A 16,949-nucleotide genomic window follows, 5' to 3' on the forward strand; every position below is an offset into this window, starting at 1 on the left:
ATAGTAATTAGGAGTTAAGGAGACAAGGATGATGAGTTGTGAGCTTTGGTGACTTGGAGGATGGTAGTATCCTCAACAGAAATAAGGAAGAGTTTAGAGAGAAAGATGAGTTCTATTTTTGACATTGTGAGTCAAAGATGTCTATAGGACATCCAGTTCAAGATGTGAGTTTGGAGGTAAGAGATTGGAGATTGGAGATGTGAGACTAGAAGTAAGCAGAAAAATTAGGGTTGGATTAATAGATATGAAAATCATCAGCATACACATGATCATTGAATACTTGGGAGCTGATGAAATTGCCAGATGAAATAGTATAGAGGGAAAAAAGAAGACAACCCAGGACAGAGTCCTGTGGGACACTCATGGTTAGTGGGTGTGACCTGGATGAAGACCTAGAAAAATAGATTGAGGAAGAGTCCTCAGAGAGGAGGGAGGAGAATAAGAATCAAACAGTTTCGTGAAAACCTAGAGAGGAGAGAATATCAAGGGAAAGGGTTATCAGCAGTGTCAGAGGCCTGAGAGGTCAAGGATAAGGACTGAAAAAAGGCATTAGATTTGTAAATGAAAAGATTGTTGGTAATAAGTACCTTGCCCCCAAGTAGACTATCTTACAATTGGGAAAAAAACTGCTGAAAGGGACTATCTCCCTTTCATTGATGTTCACATGCCCTCCTTTAACTTTCAATAGCAAGAATAAATGAACATCACAAAGTCAAAGGAAACAAGGGTTTGAACTAAGACAGTGGTTTGTGTGAATAGAAAGGAAGGACAGATGTGAAAGATGTTGTGGAGATAGTCTACAAGATTTGGCAACTGATTGGCTAAGAATGACCCCAAGCTTGTGTGAATCTGTTTGACTAAAGATGTAGCAAGTGCTCCAACCTCACTCTACCATAGCAAGGCTGGCTACATCTCCTTCTTGGTGTTCTAGAGGTACTCCTGAGGGGTTAGGATATCTGTTCTCTAATCCTATCAGCTTAATCCCCTACTCTAGTGTTAACTGCCAGTGAACTAGAATCCCAATTCCATTTAACCTATTAACACAAATCAGCTCTTCCAAAAGGATATTTTCTTCAAATATATAGCAAGAATAGAAGTACAAACATTCCCTTTCAAACACTTTGAGGGAACACTTTCTCCTATACCACTTTGGTCCCTAGGAAGAATGGGCTCAGATTTAACACAGTTTAAACAGTGTCGATTCCAACAACTTCATAGAAATATGCAGCATCACTGCGGGATAAGCACTTGTCTCAGATACTGCTAGACTGGGTCCCAAAGGTCATGATATGCAATGTCAAAGTATACAGTAAAAGTGCGCCACACCCCCTGGTCTGCAATCCACTCCCAGACATCCTAGGGGCTGACTATCTTGACTTTTCAAGTTCACAAGGTTGTAACCCTCATCTAAAATGAAAGAAAAAATACCAAGGTAAAGCACTTGGGATCCATATTCTTGGGTCACATGTCAGACTTGGATAGTAGTGTCTCTCCCCCTCCCCTTATATTATTGTCTCTCTTCCTTTTCTGGAATATGAACAGGCAGGGGAGAATCCAAGGTCTTAAACCAATGGGATAATATGATCAGAGTTGTTCTTAGAAAAATAAGTTGGGCAATCATCTCAAGATGATCTTGGGAGAGAAGAGGTGGGAAAAGGAAAACCAGCGAAGAGTGTATTACAGTATTTCAAGTGAGTAGTCATGATGACCTGAACAGGGGTTGTGGTGGCTGAAGGCAGCATTGTACAGTGACAAAGAACCCTAGATTGGGAGACAGAGGACTTGGGTTTGAATTCCAGTTTTGCCACTTACTGCTCACATGGCCTTAGACAGGTCACTCAACCTCTAAGGCCATCAGAAAGCTCCTCATCTGTAAAATGAGGGGGTTGAGTTAACTGACCACCCTTCCAGATTTAAATCTATGATCTCATCATTCTGTACAAATAGTAAGGAGTGAATGTGTATGAAAAACGTGGAGATAGAAATTGCAACTGATAGAATGTCCAGGTTGAGGGAGAAGGGAGAATAAGGGCTTACTCCAAAATTTTGAGAGTGATTACCAGGAGGTCATTCTGTGACCTTAGGCAAAATGACAATGTTTTGCCTCAGTTTCCTGACCTGTGAAATAAATGGGATGAACTAAATATAGCTTAATTTCTTCTCTACTATTCTATTTCCCTTGCCACTAATTCCATCATATTGATTTTCCCAGGTTATAAGCAACACATTTAGCTGTCTTTGTGACTATTTCAAAGACCTTTTGTCCTTCCTCCTGAAAAATCATGTGCTTTCTGTCAATTACTTAGGTGGTATGCTTTTCAGTTGATCACCTGCAGCTGAAGGAGCTTTCTCGGGGCTCATTCTCATGAGGGTACAGTCTCTCAGGAAGTCTATTTCTTTTAATTACAAAGTTATTCAATGTTTTATCAAAAACTCTCAAATGGAGATGAGATACTCTATGCAATTCACTGAATCAGAACCATAGATCTGGAAAACCCTTAAAAGCCATGTATCCCCAATCCACCTACCAGGTGATCATTTGCCCAAAGTCATACATTTAGGAATTCAATTCCATTCAATTTAATTTTTAAAATATGTAATATGTACTCAAAACTCCTATCCCAAACCTCCTCCCCAAAGCTTTCTGTGACTAAATCTAGCAGGCTTTAACTCTCTCTCTCTCTCTCTCTCTCTCTCACTCTTTCTCTCTCTCTTTTTCACACACACACACACACACACACACACACACACACACACACACACTTCTTTCCCCAATCCCACTCTTGGTACTTTTTTTCTCATTCAAAGGCTCCTGGGAACTCATAACTGTGCCATTCAAATATTCCACTTCTGACCAGACTTGTCATCATTGTCCTCAAAGAGATGGGAGTACCAGATCAACTTACTTGTCTCCTGAGGAACCTGTATGTGAGCCAAGAGCAAGAGTTACAACCAGACATAGAACAATTGATTGATTTAAGACTGGAAAAGGAGTATAATGAGCTATTTATTATCACCTTATTTATTTAACTTATATTCGGAGTACATCATGTGAAAGGCCAGGCTGGTTGAATCAAAAGCTGGAATTAAGGTTGCCAGAAGAAATATCAACAATCTCAGATGTGCAGATAATACAATTTTAATAGCAGAAAGTGAAGAGGAGGGTGATGAGGGTGAAAAAGGAGAGTGTAAAAACTGGCTTGAAGCTTATCATAAAAAAAAACAATTAAGATCTTGGCAACCAGTCCCATCACTTCCTGGAAAAATAGAGGGAGAAGAAATGGAAGCAGTGTCAGATGTCATATTCTTGGGCTCACAGATCACTGCAGATGGCAAACTGCAGCAATGAAATTAAAAGATGCTTGCTCTTTGGAAGGAAAGCTATGGAAAATCTGGACAGCATACTAAAAAACAGAGACATCACCTTGCTAAGAAAGCTCTGTCTAGTCAAAGAAATGTTTTTTTCCAGGAGCAATGTATGGCTGCGAGAATTAGACTATAAGGAATGCTGAGCACCACAGAATCTATGCTTTCTAATTGTGGTGCTGGAGAAGACTTTTGAGAGTCCCTTGGACAGGAGATCAAATCAGTCAATACTTAAAGTAATTAACCCCAGGCTATTCACTAGCTGGTCAAATACTAAAGCTGAAGCTTAAATACTTTGATCACATAATGAGAAGATGAAATTCATTGGAAAATACCCTAATACTGGGAAAGATTGAAGGCAAAAGGAAAATGGGATAGCCTAGAATGAGCTGGATAGACAGCATCATGGAAACAGTGAATATAGTCTTGGACAGACTTTGAGAGATAATAGAGGATAGAAAACTGTGCTACAGTCCAAGGGGTCACAAAAAGTTGGAGATGACTAAACAACTGAAAAATAACAAATCAGTGCATGCATCTGGGACAAATAAGGCAAATTGACAATGAACTGGACCCGTAGCTGCAAAATATGAAGTGATTAAGCTGAGTTACCTCTGGGGAATTGTCCAGTGCTCTTCATGACACCACCCTTCTCGAAATAATGGCTCGCTGATCAACAGATCAGCATTCTCATGGTGATAGTGTAAGACTATGAATAACAAAACATAATAAATGGTAAAAGGAGTTATCCAGAAATAGTTAACTCTTGATCATTGGACTTAAATAATTCAACCCACAAAAGTTACCTAAGTAATTGCACTTTATCCTTAGTAAAGAGTGATACCCACCACCATTATTCAATAAATAACTCAATTATTTCTTGAAGTCATTAAGTCATAGCATCATAGACTTCGATCTAGAAGGGATCTGTGAATACTAAATTATCTGAAGATTTGAAAATCACTTAAAAGGCAATACAGAAGCAATTTTTACCATTAAAAATGAAATAGTTTAAAAAAACTATTTTTAAAAGGGCAGTAGAGAGTCACATGGTAGACATTAACAAACTAAAACATATTACAAATGAAAAAATATGCCTCAGCTTTTGCAGAAATTTCTACCTCAATACAAACATGTGGCCCTAAGAGTGTCCATATTAGAGCAACCAGAATGGTAATGGGTTTTGAGATCAGCAATATGAGAATTAGTGGAAGGAAAGTTTAGCCTGAAGAAGAGAAGAATGGGTGGGAGAAGGGGTGAAAATAATAGCTTCCTTCAAATACATGTGGAAGAGAGATTGGATTGATTCCTTTTTTCCAAAAGGAGACACAGGTGGAAGTTGCAAGGAGGTAAATTGGGGTTTTTGTAAAGATAAACTTGCTAACAGGTGGAACTACACCAAAGAGAGTTGCTATGTCAAGTCATGCTTCCTCAACACTAGAGTCCTTCAAGCAAAGGTTATATTACCAGTTGTATCTGTATGATCAGAATTTTCTTTATGTGAAAAAGGAGCAATGAAATAAAATAATAAACCCCAACAGGTCAAAGTAAAACGAAAAAGCATGTAGAATAAAGGGGAGTAATCTGGGACAACCAGTACAAATGCTGTTCTCTGTATCTTCATTTTCATGCTTCTCTAGTGTTTGAAGCCAGAATTGGCTCCTAAGATCACAGGAGCTAGAAAGCCAAGTAGCTAAACAACCTCATTTTATTTTAAAAATTGTTTTATTTATTCCATTAAATATTTCCCAATGACCTGTAAACAATTTAACAATCATTTTTTTAATTTTGAGTTACAAATTCTGTACCTCCATCCTGCCCTTCCCCCTTCCTTGAGAAGACAAGTCATTTGATATTGTTTATACATGTGAAGTCATGGAAAACATATTGCTGTATTAGCCATATTGCAAAAAAATAGTCTGCATTCAGAGTTCATAAATTCTCTCTCTGGAGATGGATAGCATATTTCATTTTTATCATGGGTCTTGTGGATCATTGTCTTAATCAAAGAACCTAAGTCTTTCACAGTCGATCATCCTTACAATATTGCTGTTGCTGTGTACAATTTTCTCCTGGGTCTAGCTCACTTCATTTTGCATAAGGTCACATGTCTCCCTAGGGGTTGTTTTTTTTTCCTGAAACTATCCTGCTTCTCATTTCTTATAGCACAATTATATTCCATCATAATCATATACCACAACTTGTTCAGCCACTCCCCAATGGATGGGCTTCCCCTAGATTTCTAATACTTTGCCATCACAAAAAAAGTTATTATAAATATTTTAGTACAAATAGGTCCTTTTCCCTTTTCTTTTACCTTTTTGGGATACAGACCCAATAGTGGTATTGCTAGGTCAAAGGATATGCCCAGTTTTATAGCCCTTTGGATATAGTTCCAAATTGTTCCTTAGAATGGTTGAACTAGTTCATAACTCCACCAACAGTGCATTAGTATCCCAATTTTTCCATAGTCATTTTTGTTGGGTTGAACTAAAGAAGTCCTATGTACAAGATTTAACTATGCCTGGAAGACCCTCATCTTTACCATTTATAAAAACCAGTTTTCTCAAAGTAGATGCTCATCTGTTAGCAAATGGCTAAACAGGTTGTAGCACATGAATGCAATGCAATATTGCTACCCAATATGAAACAATGAATTTGGTGAATACAGAGAAGCTCAGAAAGTCCAGATGAACTGATGAATAAAATTAAGTAAATAGAACCAGGAAAATAATATACATAGTGACTAAAATAATGTAAATGTTAAGAACAACGATTAATTAAATCTAATGGTATGAAATCATAATAACCAAACTTGGCTCCAAAGATCATATGTGGGAATATACTCCCCTTCTTTGCAGAGTTGGGAGACCATGGATATAGAACCCTAGAGATAATGAAAAATTTTTATTGTGGTCCATTTTGCTGAATTATTATCATTACTTCTATCCTTTTTCTAAGGGATAATTCTCTGGGCAAGAAAGGAAGAAAGGATATATTTGGAAGTCTAGGTGACATGAAAGCAAAAATTGTCAATGAAAATTTATTTTAAATACAGTGGATAGAGTACTGACTCTGGAGTCAGAGTACTGAGTTTCAAATACTGCCTTTGATACTTAACTATATGTGACATTGAGAAAATCACTATCTCCCTGGGTCTCAATTTCCTTGTCTGTAAAATTAAGTGGTTGGAATAAATGGCCTTTGAGGACTCTTCCAGCTCTAGGTCCATGACTCTATGTACATGAACAAATAGAAAGGATGATTCTCTGGGACAGGAAGTAGAGAGAAATATATTTGCAGCTCATTGCATTATATTTGAAATGGTAGCTTTGGGGGGAGGCTAAGTGTGGTGTGTAGTCTTTGATACACAGTGAATATGTTGTCTTAACTGAGAAATTCCTCAATGAACACTTGAGGTAAACAATTTTTTTCTTATTTGTGTTAATCACCATAATAGTGTTAGTCATTATTATGAAAGTCCATTGGCATGCTGGGATTTACTGTAGACCCGTAAGAGATTTTGCAGCATTAAGCATTTCACTGCAGACTGCTCTATGAGGACATTTGCCCTTTCTGTGAGTGAGCCTTTAAAATACCTGGTTTTCAATGATGTGTGCCAAATGCAAAAACGCCAAATACTTTCCCAATACATCTGTGCCAACTGCTGCCCCTCTTCCCTGGGTGCCCTGCCTTAGCCCCACTGAGCTTTATGAACCATTCGTAGGAGTCCTGAACCAGTTCAGGCAGCAGAGCCAAGAGTAGCTTTTGTGTTAGCTCCTTCACCAATGGGTCCTGATTTCCCTACAATGTTGACCCTAATACCTTGGTGTCAGGAGGAAAAATTTAGTAAGAAAATTGGCCCCTGATCTCCTATAATGGAAGAGCATTTCTCTCCTCTGTATTAGGCAAATGGACATCTGAGGCTAGTCATTCCAAAACCTCTTAAGACAAAAAACAAAGGAAATATCAGGCTTTCACCATAGGATATAATAAGCAAGTAATTATGGTAGTATCTCGTTACTGTATATATGTGAATCACCTGAATGCCAAAAGCTGATTGTTTCCATGGTGGATACAGTTATCTGGTTCTGCCAAATGCCAAATTCCATCCACTTTGACTGCAATGCTGCAAAGAGCATTGTGGGACTATCCAGGGACATGTCGTTAACTAATGCTATCAAGCCTGCTTCCAACTCCTGGGCATTTCCATAACCTGCTCACTGGCAGTACAACTAAAATGAGCAGACAGAATTTTGGGAGAAGTTGTCCTTGAGCGTTGTCCAGACTTCTGTACCAGTGCCCTTCTGTGCTGTTGTAGTACTCTCAGCCTATAGGGTTCAGTACCAACATGTTATGTCCTATATGCCTAGACCCTCCCTCTGTAGCTCTTTGCCATGCTCTACCCTTCCTAGATAGCAACTGTCCTAGATCTATTGTTCTTGAAGGGCCCTGGTTTGCTAGAATTGATCCAAAAGAAATTCTAGAGTTTATCTAGTCCAGTATCTTCATCTTTATCTGCCCCAGAGAAGTTGAACAACCTGTCCAATGTCACACAGCTAGCAGGAAAGCCAAAATTTGAACACAGATCTTCTGACTCCAAATTCAATATGTTTTCTACTATATTTACATTTCTAGTTCCTCTTCTCAGCCAAACTGTGACACTGCAGAGGTAGGTGGGGGGAACCTCATAAATTAGTTCAAACTTTGGGTTAAATGAATGATAAGACTTCTCACCAGGGCTATTTTCATTTTGATAGGGAGTAATGATTAACCCAAAGGAAAAATCCCAATTCATAGAATTTCCAAGTTGCAATGGGAGACATTTTGGGCTGAGGAGGTGGGGGTGTTTTCTCAAATCCTTAAATCCTACCATATAGGTAAACATCTGGTTAGCTTACATGTAAGATTCGCCATGCAAATATGTGTGTGGACCCTCCCACCAGCAGACATACGCACGCATGCACACACACACACACACACACACACACACACACACACACATACACTCTTACTCGCACCAATCACTGCTAAAATATTATGTTTGTGTGGTCAAGCTGGCAGTATGAAGGCTCTGTGGGAACCATGTATATATATTGAACTCAGCTTGGCTCTTGGATTCCTATGAAGAAAAGCATTAAGAAAATCTGATGAATCCCGATTTGAAAATACAAAATTTTTAAATAGCCACATGAGATAATATCTGATGCCCTTATCTGAGATTTAACCTTTAGAGTTGGCATTTACCATCTGTTAAACTTCCACACACCATCCCTAGCTGCCCATAATCAGCCAATTGATGAGATTTCTGTTATTTTTTTTCCTCAAACTCTTGATTGCTAAGAGGCCCTGGGAGCAAAATCCATAGATCAAGAAAAGAACAGACATGCTAAGTCAGCTAAGGTGGATTGTTCAGAAAAGAAGACTCCACTTAGCATGCATAGAAGCAATGACATCTAGTCAAATGCCTCCAATGATTTACTGATGTGTAAGAGGGCCATGATCTTAAGATTCTTGTGTTGGAAGAAGGAGCTACAAAAGAGAACAAGTTTCAAGCTACTTTATCACAGATCTACATCTTCTTCTCTCAAAATCCAATGCACACACACATTATAGTCCCAGCTCTAGTTTCTTTATGCTACAGCTGAAAAGATAGATTTTTTTTGCCAACCCACAAATTAATTCACTTGTTCCTCTCTCAGATACCAGTGCTCTAAGCTGCATCTGCCAGGTGTGAGGCCTGGAGAGGCTATGAGGTTGACTTTTGATTTTCAAAGAGATTCTTAAGCACTCAAATTTCTTTTGAGCTCAGCTTAATGCCTATAGGTTCTGGGTCTGCATTCATTTGTGCTCATTGCAAAACAAGAGGAAAGGCTGAACAGCACAGCTTACATTTTACTGAGGTTTACCAAAACTTCCCTCACAACAGCCTTGTAGGTATGGCATGCATGATAATTTTTATTTCCATTTTACAGACTGAGAAACAGTCACATAGAGGTGAAATGACTGGTCCACAGTTGTACAAATTGATCTAACAACAAGCATTTATTAGGTACCTACTATGTGCCAAGCACTGTGCTAGACATTGAGGATACAGAGACAAAAGCAAGACAGCACCTTTCCTCAAACAGCTTACATTCTATGGGGGGATGGGGTTAATAGTGTTTGAAAAGAAGTAAATATGAGAGAGACAGAGACAGAAACAGGGGGAGAAAGAGAGAGAGAGAGAAACAGAGAGAGAGAGAAGGAGTGAGAGGGGGAAAGAGGGGGAGATAAAAGACAGGGAGAGAGGAAGAGGCAAAGAAAAAGAGGTAGGGTGAGAGAGGGAGAAGGAAAGAGAGAGAGAGAAGTGTTTGTAATGCTACATTGCATAGTATACATTGCATGTATTATATATGTACGTATATATACACATATGTATATATTACAAGGTAATAGGTGAAACACTAACAAAAGAAGGTATCAGGAAAGGCATTTGGAAAGAGATGGCACTCAAGATAAACCTTAAGGGGCACTAGTGATGGAGGTGAGGAACAAGCATTCCAGATGTGGACAACAGCACATACAAAAAGCAAGAGATAGAATGTTATGCATTTTTGTTCAGTTTGTCTTCAGTTGTGTCTGACCCTTTGTGACCTTATTTGGGGTTTTCTTGGCAAAGATACTGAAGCGTTTACCATTTCTTTCTCCAGTGCATTTAAGAGATAAGGAAACTGAGGCAAACAGGGTTAGGTGACTTGCCCAGGGTCACACAGCCAGTATGTGTCTGAGGCTGGGCTTGCACTCAGGAAGATGAGTCTTCCTGACTCTAGGCCCAGCACTTTATCTCTTTGTGCCACCTAGCTGCTCCAATGTCACATATAGAGAACAGTTAGTAAACCAACTTGGTTGGATTGTAGAGTGCAAGAAGTTTACTAACACATGAAGAGCATGGACAGATAGACTGTAACCAACATGTACAGGGCTTTACTTGCCAAAGTGAGAAATTTTTATTTAATCCTAGAGGCAATAGGGAGCCACTAGACTAGAGCTTCTTGAGCAGAAGGAATGACAAACTCCCACCTGCTCTTTAGGAATATCCTTTCAAACTTTGTCTAGAAGATGGATGAAAGAGGGCAAAGTCTAGATGCAAGGAGGCCAAGTACTCCAGGACTAAGATTATGAAGGCTTTGACTAAGTTAGTCAGGGAAAGAGATGAAAGAGATATAGTGGAGGTAAAACAGGTAAGACCTGGCAAATGAACGGATATGTTGGGGTGTGGGGGAATGAAGAGTCAGAGAAAACCCTGAGGTTGTAAACCTGAATGCTTAGTGGTATTCTTAATAGAAACTGTGAAATGAAGCTGGTTGGATTTAGAGGAAAAGATGAGTTCTTTTCTAGATGTGTTGAGTTTAGTGTGCTTACAGGAAATTCAAGTCAATACGAACAGCTTATTTTTGAAGATGCAAGACTGGGATTCCAATAGAGACACAAGGATTGGATACTTAAATTGAGGAAGTGGAGAAGATGGGAAGGGAACAAGCATTTATTAAGTATCTACTATGTGCCAGGCACTGTGTTGAGCACTTTAGAAATATTATCTTGGCAAGGCTGAGCCAAGATGGCACTGTGAAAGGAGGGAACTACTGGAGCTCTCTCACAAATTCTGTCAGATACCTCTAAAAAGGTGAATCTGAGCAGATTTCAGAGAGTTAGAAGCCACTAGTAGACTGAGTGAGGCAGGAACACTGGGAGCACGGAATGGGCACCAGACCACACCAAATGGGAGCAGCAGAGGAACCCAGCCAGTGCACTGGGCTAGGAGAGCGCTGGGCATGCAAAACACGGGAGCAGGAGCAGGCCCAGGGCTGAAGCACAGTTATGGTGGCAATCACCAGGCCTCTCAGCACAGGAAGGGAGTCTGTAGGGGCTACAGGAGAAAAAGCCTGTGACTGTGGGAGCAGCTATGCCTGAGGCCTCTAGCCCATGGTCTAAAGGTTTGAAACTTGCCTTCTTGAATTTCCGGGAGCCATGATGACCAGGTAAAATTGCTCTCATCCTTCCCTTCCTCACCCAGATAATATTCCCTTGGGAGAAACCCTGAAATAGAGGAGCCAGAAGTGGGGCTTCAGGAGCCTTTTAGCTTGAGAAGTTGGGGAGAGGGCCCTTCTTGTGATGTTAGAAGGAGACTAGTGCAGGAAGAGAGGTGTCCCAGTAGGCTACACCTCAGTAGAACAGTGCAAGTTCCTGAGCTCCAAGGTGGAGGGGGGGGTGGAACTAGCAAACATCAATACCAGGACCCCATACATGCCTTTGCATAGCCAGGGGAAGTGGCAGACACCAGCACAGACAACTGTTGAGACCACTCATGCTGTAGTGCAGCCCCAGGGGAAGAGGAGACTTCCAACACCCAGAACACCCCTCCCCCAGACTTCATGAAACCAGAGGCCACAGCACACAAAGCCAGTGAGTAGTCCCATAGTTCCCAGCAAAAGAAGCTTGGGACAGAGCCTCCTGAGCCCCAGAAGCAGAGATCCACTTTAGAAGCCAGGCAAAAAAAGAAAAAAAACCACAAACACCATGAAAAAACATATCAGAAAACCAAAGACTATTGATTCCTATTATGGAGACAGGGAAGATCAAAATACTAATTCAGAAGAGGACATCTGAAACCTGAAAGGAAATGTGAACTGGTCTCCAGCCCAAAAAACATTTCTGGAAGAACTCAAGGAGGACTTTAAAAACCAAATTAGAGCCCTCCTCTCAGACCACGCAGCGCAAGCGCGCCCCGCCCTACTTCTCCTCCCTCGCTTCCCCTCCCCCTTCCTTCTTTCTCCCTCTTAGAACGTTTGTGTAGCTGTGTTCTGAACTAGCAGCTCCAACCTTCCGGGGAATCTTCTATTAATAAAGAGCTCGTTCAGCGAAAAGGAGAAAATATATATTTATATATCATTGTCTCCTCGCTGCACATCACTTGAGACAAGCAAAAATAAATTCTAACCATGAGGGAAATCGTACATATCCAGGCTGGCCAGTGTGGCAATCAGATCGGTGCAAAGTTCTGGGAGGTCATCAGTGATGAACATGGCATCGACCCGACCGGCACCTACCATGGGGACAGCGACCTGCAGTTGGACCGGATTTCTGTCTACTACAATGAAGCCACTGGTGGCAAATATGTTCCCCGGGCCATATTGGTTGATCTTGAGCCTGGAACCATGGACTCTGTTCGTTCTGGACCTTTTGGCCAGATATTCAGGCCAGACAACTTTGTTTTTGGCCAGTCCGGGGCAGGCAACAATTGGGCCAAAGGCCACTATACCGAGGGGGCAGAGCTGGTGGATTCAGTCTTGGATGTGGTTCGAAAGGAGGCAGAGAGCTGTGATTGCCTGCAAGGCTTCCAGCTGACCCACTCACTTGGTGGAGGCACAGGCTCAGGGATGGGCACCCTGCTCATCAGCAAGATCCGAGAAGAGTACCCTGACCGAATCATGAATACGTTTAGTGTGGTTCCATCACCCAAGGTCTCAGATACCGTGGTTGAGCCCTACAATGCCACACTCTCTGTCCACCAGTTAGTAGAAAACACAGATGAAACCTACTGCATCGATAATGAAGCACTCTATGACATCTGCTTCCGTACCCTCAAGCTGACCACGCCAACCTATGGTGACCTCAACCATCTAGTTTCTGCCACCATGAGTGGTGTCACCACCTGCCTTCGCTTCCCTGGCCAGCTTAATGCTGACCTCCGCAAATTGGCTGTCAACATGGTCCCCTTCCCTCGACTCCACTTCTTCATGCCTGGCTTTGCCCCCCTCACCAGCCGTGGGAGCCAGCAGTACCGTGCCCTAACTGTGCCTGAGCTCACCCAGCAAGTCTTTGATGCCAAGAACATGATGGCAGCGTGTGACCCTCGCCATGGGCGGTATCTCACCGTCGCCGCTGTTTTCCGTGGTCGGATGTCCATGAAGGAGGTGGATGAACAAATGCTCAACGTGCAAAACAAAAACAGTAGCTACTTCGTCGAGTGGATCCCCAACAATGTCAAGACTGCTGTCTGTGACATCCCACCCCGTGGGCTCAAGATGGCCGTCACCTTCATTGGCAACAGCACTGCCATCCAGGAGCTCTTCAAGCGCATCTCCGAGCAGTTCACTGCCATGTTCCGCCGGAAGGCCTTCCTCCACTGGTACACAGGGGAAGGGATGGACGAGATGGAGTTCACCGAGGCTGAGAGCAACATGAATGATCTCGTTTCTGAGTACCAACAGTACCAGGATGCCACTGCTGAAGAGGAGGAGGATTTCGGTGAGGAGGCGGAGGAGGAGGCCTAAGGGAGATGCCCTGCCACCTCCAGTCTTCTCAATTCTCCCAACATTCTTTCCCCATAACTCTTTTCCTCTAAGGTTTGCATTTTTGGCCTCCATCCTCTTTTTCTCTCCTTTCTGGGTGCTGAGCTCTCTGCCCTCTGTTTTTCCTTCCTTATGACCTGTCACCTCAGTCATATAATCTTTCTTCCCCACTCCCAGATTTCTCTCTAAGAAGAAGAATATCTCCAACCCAGAGCCTCAATTTAGGGGACTTTGTGCCCACTCAGTGCCCTGAACTAAAATGGTGACCAAGAGGAAAGGCCCAGGACTCTTTGGCTTCCATTGATGAAGAAGGGGACCAAAATGTCATATTCCTAGTGGAGAGAGTTCTCTTGGTGGGTGTTTGGGGGGAAGGGAGGAAATGGAGTGTTCCATTCCATAAAAGTCTGTTAGGGGAGCCAGGCTTTCTAGTATAACTACCATCTCCAGATACTCCCCAGCTTGTCATATTCCTCTCTTCAGGTGCCCCTTTCCTTTATCTTTCTCTGCCCCAGCTCTGGGGGAAGTGTTGACAGTATTATTCCTCCCAGTTTTGGTTTCTCTCCCAAGTGTTTGTTTTTCTTTAGAGGGGTCTGTGCCTCACTCTGCCAGGTGGGCTTCCCCCTCAGCTCTTTTTCTTCCCCTCATTTTGGGACCCACACACCCTTCCCCAGTCTGAGAAGTGAGAACTACTTCAACTTCTAAAATTCCAGATAAGCTCCTCATTTGGGGAGGATTTGCTTTCTTCCACTCCCCCCAAAAATGAATTCTCTCCAAAAGAAGGGAGTAGGGGCAACAGGACACTTCCCTTCCCATCATCAAACCTTTCCTTCATTTTCTCATCCTTTCCACTTCTGCAATTTCTGTCTTGGGCTCTTCCCCCTCCTACTTCCTAGGTTTCTGTTTTATGTTGAACTTGCTGCTTTTTTTCATATTGAAAAGACGACGCTCCCAAACCCAAAAATAAACAGGAAATGAGGAAAAAAAAAAAAAAAACCAAATTAGAGAGGTAAAAGAAAAAATGGAAAAAAATTCACTGATAAGAACAAATCTTTAAAAAAGCAAAATTGGTGAAATGGTTAAGGAGGTTCAGAATGTAAATGGAGAGAATGCCTCATTGAAAAGTAAAATTAAGCAAATGGAAGAGGAGGTACAGAAGCTAAATGAAGAAAATAATATGTTAAAAATTAGAATTGGGGAAGTGGAAGTTAATGACTCTATGAGACATCAAGAATCAGCCAATCAAAATCTAAAGAATGAAAAATAGAAGAAAATATGAAATATCTGATTGGAAAAACAACTGACCTGGAAAATAGATCCAGGAAAGAAAATCTAAGAATTATTGGTCTACCTGAAAGCCATGATGAAAAAAAGAACCTGGACAGTATCTTCCAAGAAATCATCAAGAAAAACTGCCCTGAGGTCCTAGAACCAGAGGGTAAAATAGTCATCAAAAGAATCCACCAATCACCCCCTGAAAGAGATCCCAAATTGAAAACTCCAAAGAATATTGTAGCCAAATTCCAAATTATCAGCTCAAGTTGAAAATACTGCAAGAAGCCAGATAGAAACAATTCAAATATCTCAGAACTACAGTCAGGATCATGGAGGACCTTGCAACTTCCACAATAAAAGAAAGAAGGAATTGGAATATGATATTCCATACGGCAAAAGAACTTGGACTACAACTGAGAATCAACTACCCAGAAAAATTTAGCATAATTTTTCAGGCAGGGAGATGGACATTCAATGAAATAAGGGAATTCCAGACCTTCCTGATGAAAAGGCCAGAACTCAATGGAAAATTTGATCTTCAAATACAAAATTCAAGAGAGACATAAAAAGGTAAATGGGGGGGTGGGGAACTATGTTATACAATAAGGGAAAATTGTTTGCATCCTTACGTAGGATTTTATTCATTAATATATGATACATATATATATGTCAATCTTGAGAATGGTACAGTTATTATGACAATTGAAAGGGATATACATAGACTGAGAGTGTCAGTATAAAGTAACTGATGTGATGACAAAAAACATAATTAAGGAGTGCAAAGAGATTGTTCTGGGAGAAAAGGTAAAGAGGAGGTAAAAAGGGGTAAACTATGGCACATGAAGAGGCACAAAAATATAAAGGGAAAGAACAGAGAGAGAAAAGCAGTGTTCAAGCTTTACTCTCATTAGATTTGGTTCAAGGAGGGAACAACATACTCTTATAAGTACAGAAATCAAATATGTTCTACAGGCAGTAGCAGGGGAAAAGGGAAAGAAAAGGGGGGATGAATAGAAGGGAGGGAAGAAGTAGCAAGGGGAAAAGGGCAAGATAAGGGAGGGGTGTCATTAGGGAGGGAAAATTGAGGAAGATGGTGGTCAAAAACAAAACTCTTTTGAGGAGTGGAAGGGAGAAGGGAGAAATGAAATCATAAACAGAGGGGACATAGGATGGAGAAAAAGATGCCGATAGTAATCATAACTGTGAATGTGAATGGGATGAACTCTCCCATAAAATGGAGGTGGATAGCAGAATAGATTAAAAACCATAATCCTACAATATGTTGTTTATAAGAAATACATTTGAAACAGGGGGATAAATACAGGGAAAAGGTAAAGGCTGGAGCAGAATATATTATGCTTAAGCTAAAGAAATATTATCTCATTAACCCTGGGAGGTAGGTGCTATTATTATCTTCATTTTACAGATGAGGAAAATAAGATCAACAGTGGTTAAGTGACTTGCCCAGGTTTGCACAAGTAGTAAATCTCTTGGGCTGGATTTAAACACATGTCTAATTGATTCCAGGCCTAGTATTTTATCCACTGAACCACCCAGTTATCTAGGAGTCATCGGTATAGAGATGATATCATTGTAGTTGATAAGATCACCAAAAGAAGTGTGTGGGATGTGAGAAAGTAAAGGAAGGTTAGATAGCTTTTTCTAGAAATTGATTGGTTTATTGATGTGGAGGCAGTGAAAAGAATATGTTTATATGTTTTATTTAAGCACATATTTATTTGAAAATTGTAAATATCTTGTATTTGTATTTGTCATTTTAACTTTTGTTTAAGTGTGTGTACATATGTCTGTCTGTCTGTCTGTCTGTATATGTGCATGTGCATGTGCCTGTATGTATTTTTCTCCCTTGTAATTCAGGGAAAATGTTAGGGGAAAATAAAGTCACATTTTTCAAGTGCCTAAACTATTCCCAGAATGAATTCTTTCAGACGGTTGGTAAAAATTTGCCATGGAATA

The 16,949-nt window shown here is 40.9% G+C and overlaps 1 protein-coding gene across 1 annotated transcript; it reads left to right on the top strand.

Annotated features, from left to right (window-relative positions):
* Nucleotides 1-12,193: 12,193 nt before the first annotated feature.
* LOC118837789 (tubulin beta chain) lies at nt 12,194-14,681 on the top strand. Its single transcript, XM_036744882.1, has one exon. The coding sequence runs from the start codon at nt 12,348-12,350 to the stop codon at nt 13,680-13,682; it is 1,335 nt and encodes a 444-aa protein (XP_036600777.1). The 5' UTR covers nt 12,194-12,347; the 3' UTR covers nt 13,683-14,681.
* Nucleotides 14,682-16,949: the final 2,268 nt, after the last annotated feature.

This window comes from Trichosurus vulpecula, chromosome 2, assembly GCF_011100635.1.
Source record: "Trichosurus vulpecula isolate mTriVul1 chromosome 2, mTriVul1.pri, whole genome shotgun sequence".
Lineage (NCBI taxonomy): Eukaryota > Metazoa > Chordata > Mammalia > Diprotodontia > Phalangeridae > Trichosurus > Trichosurus vulpecula.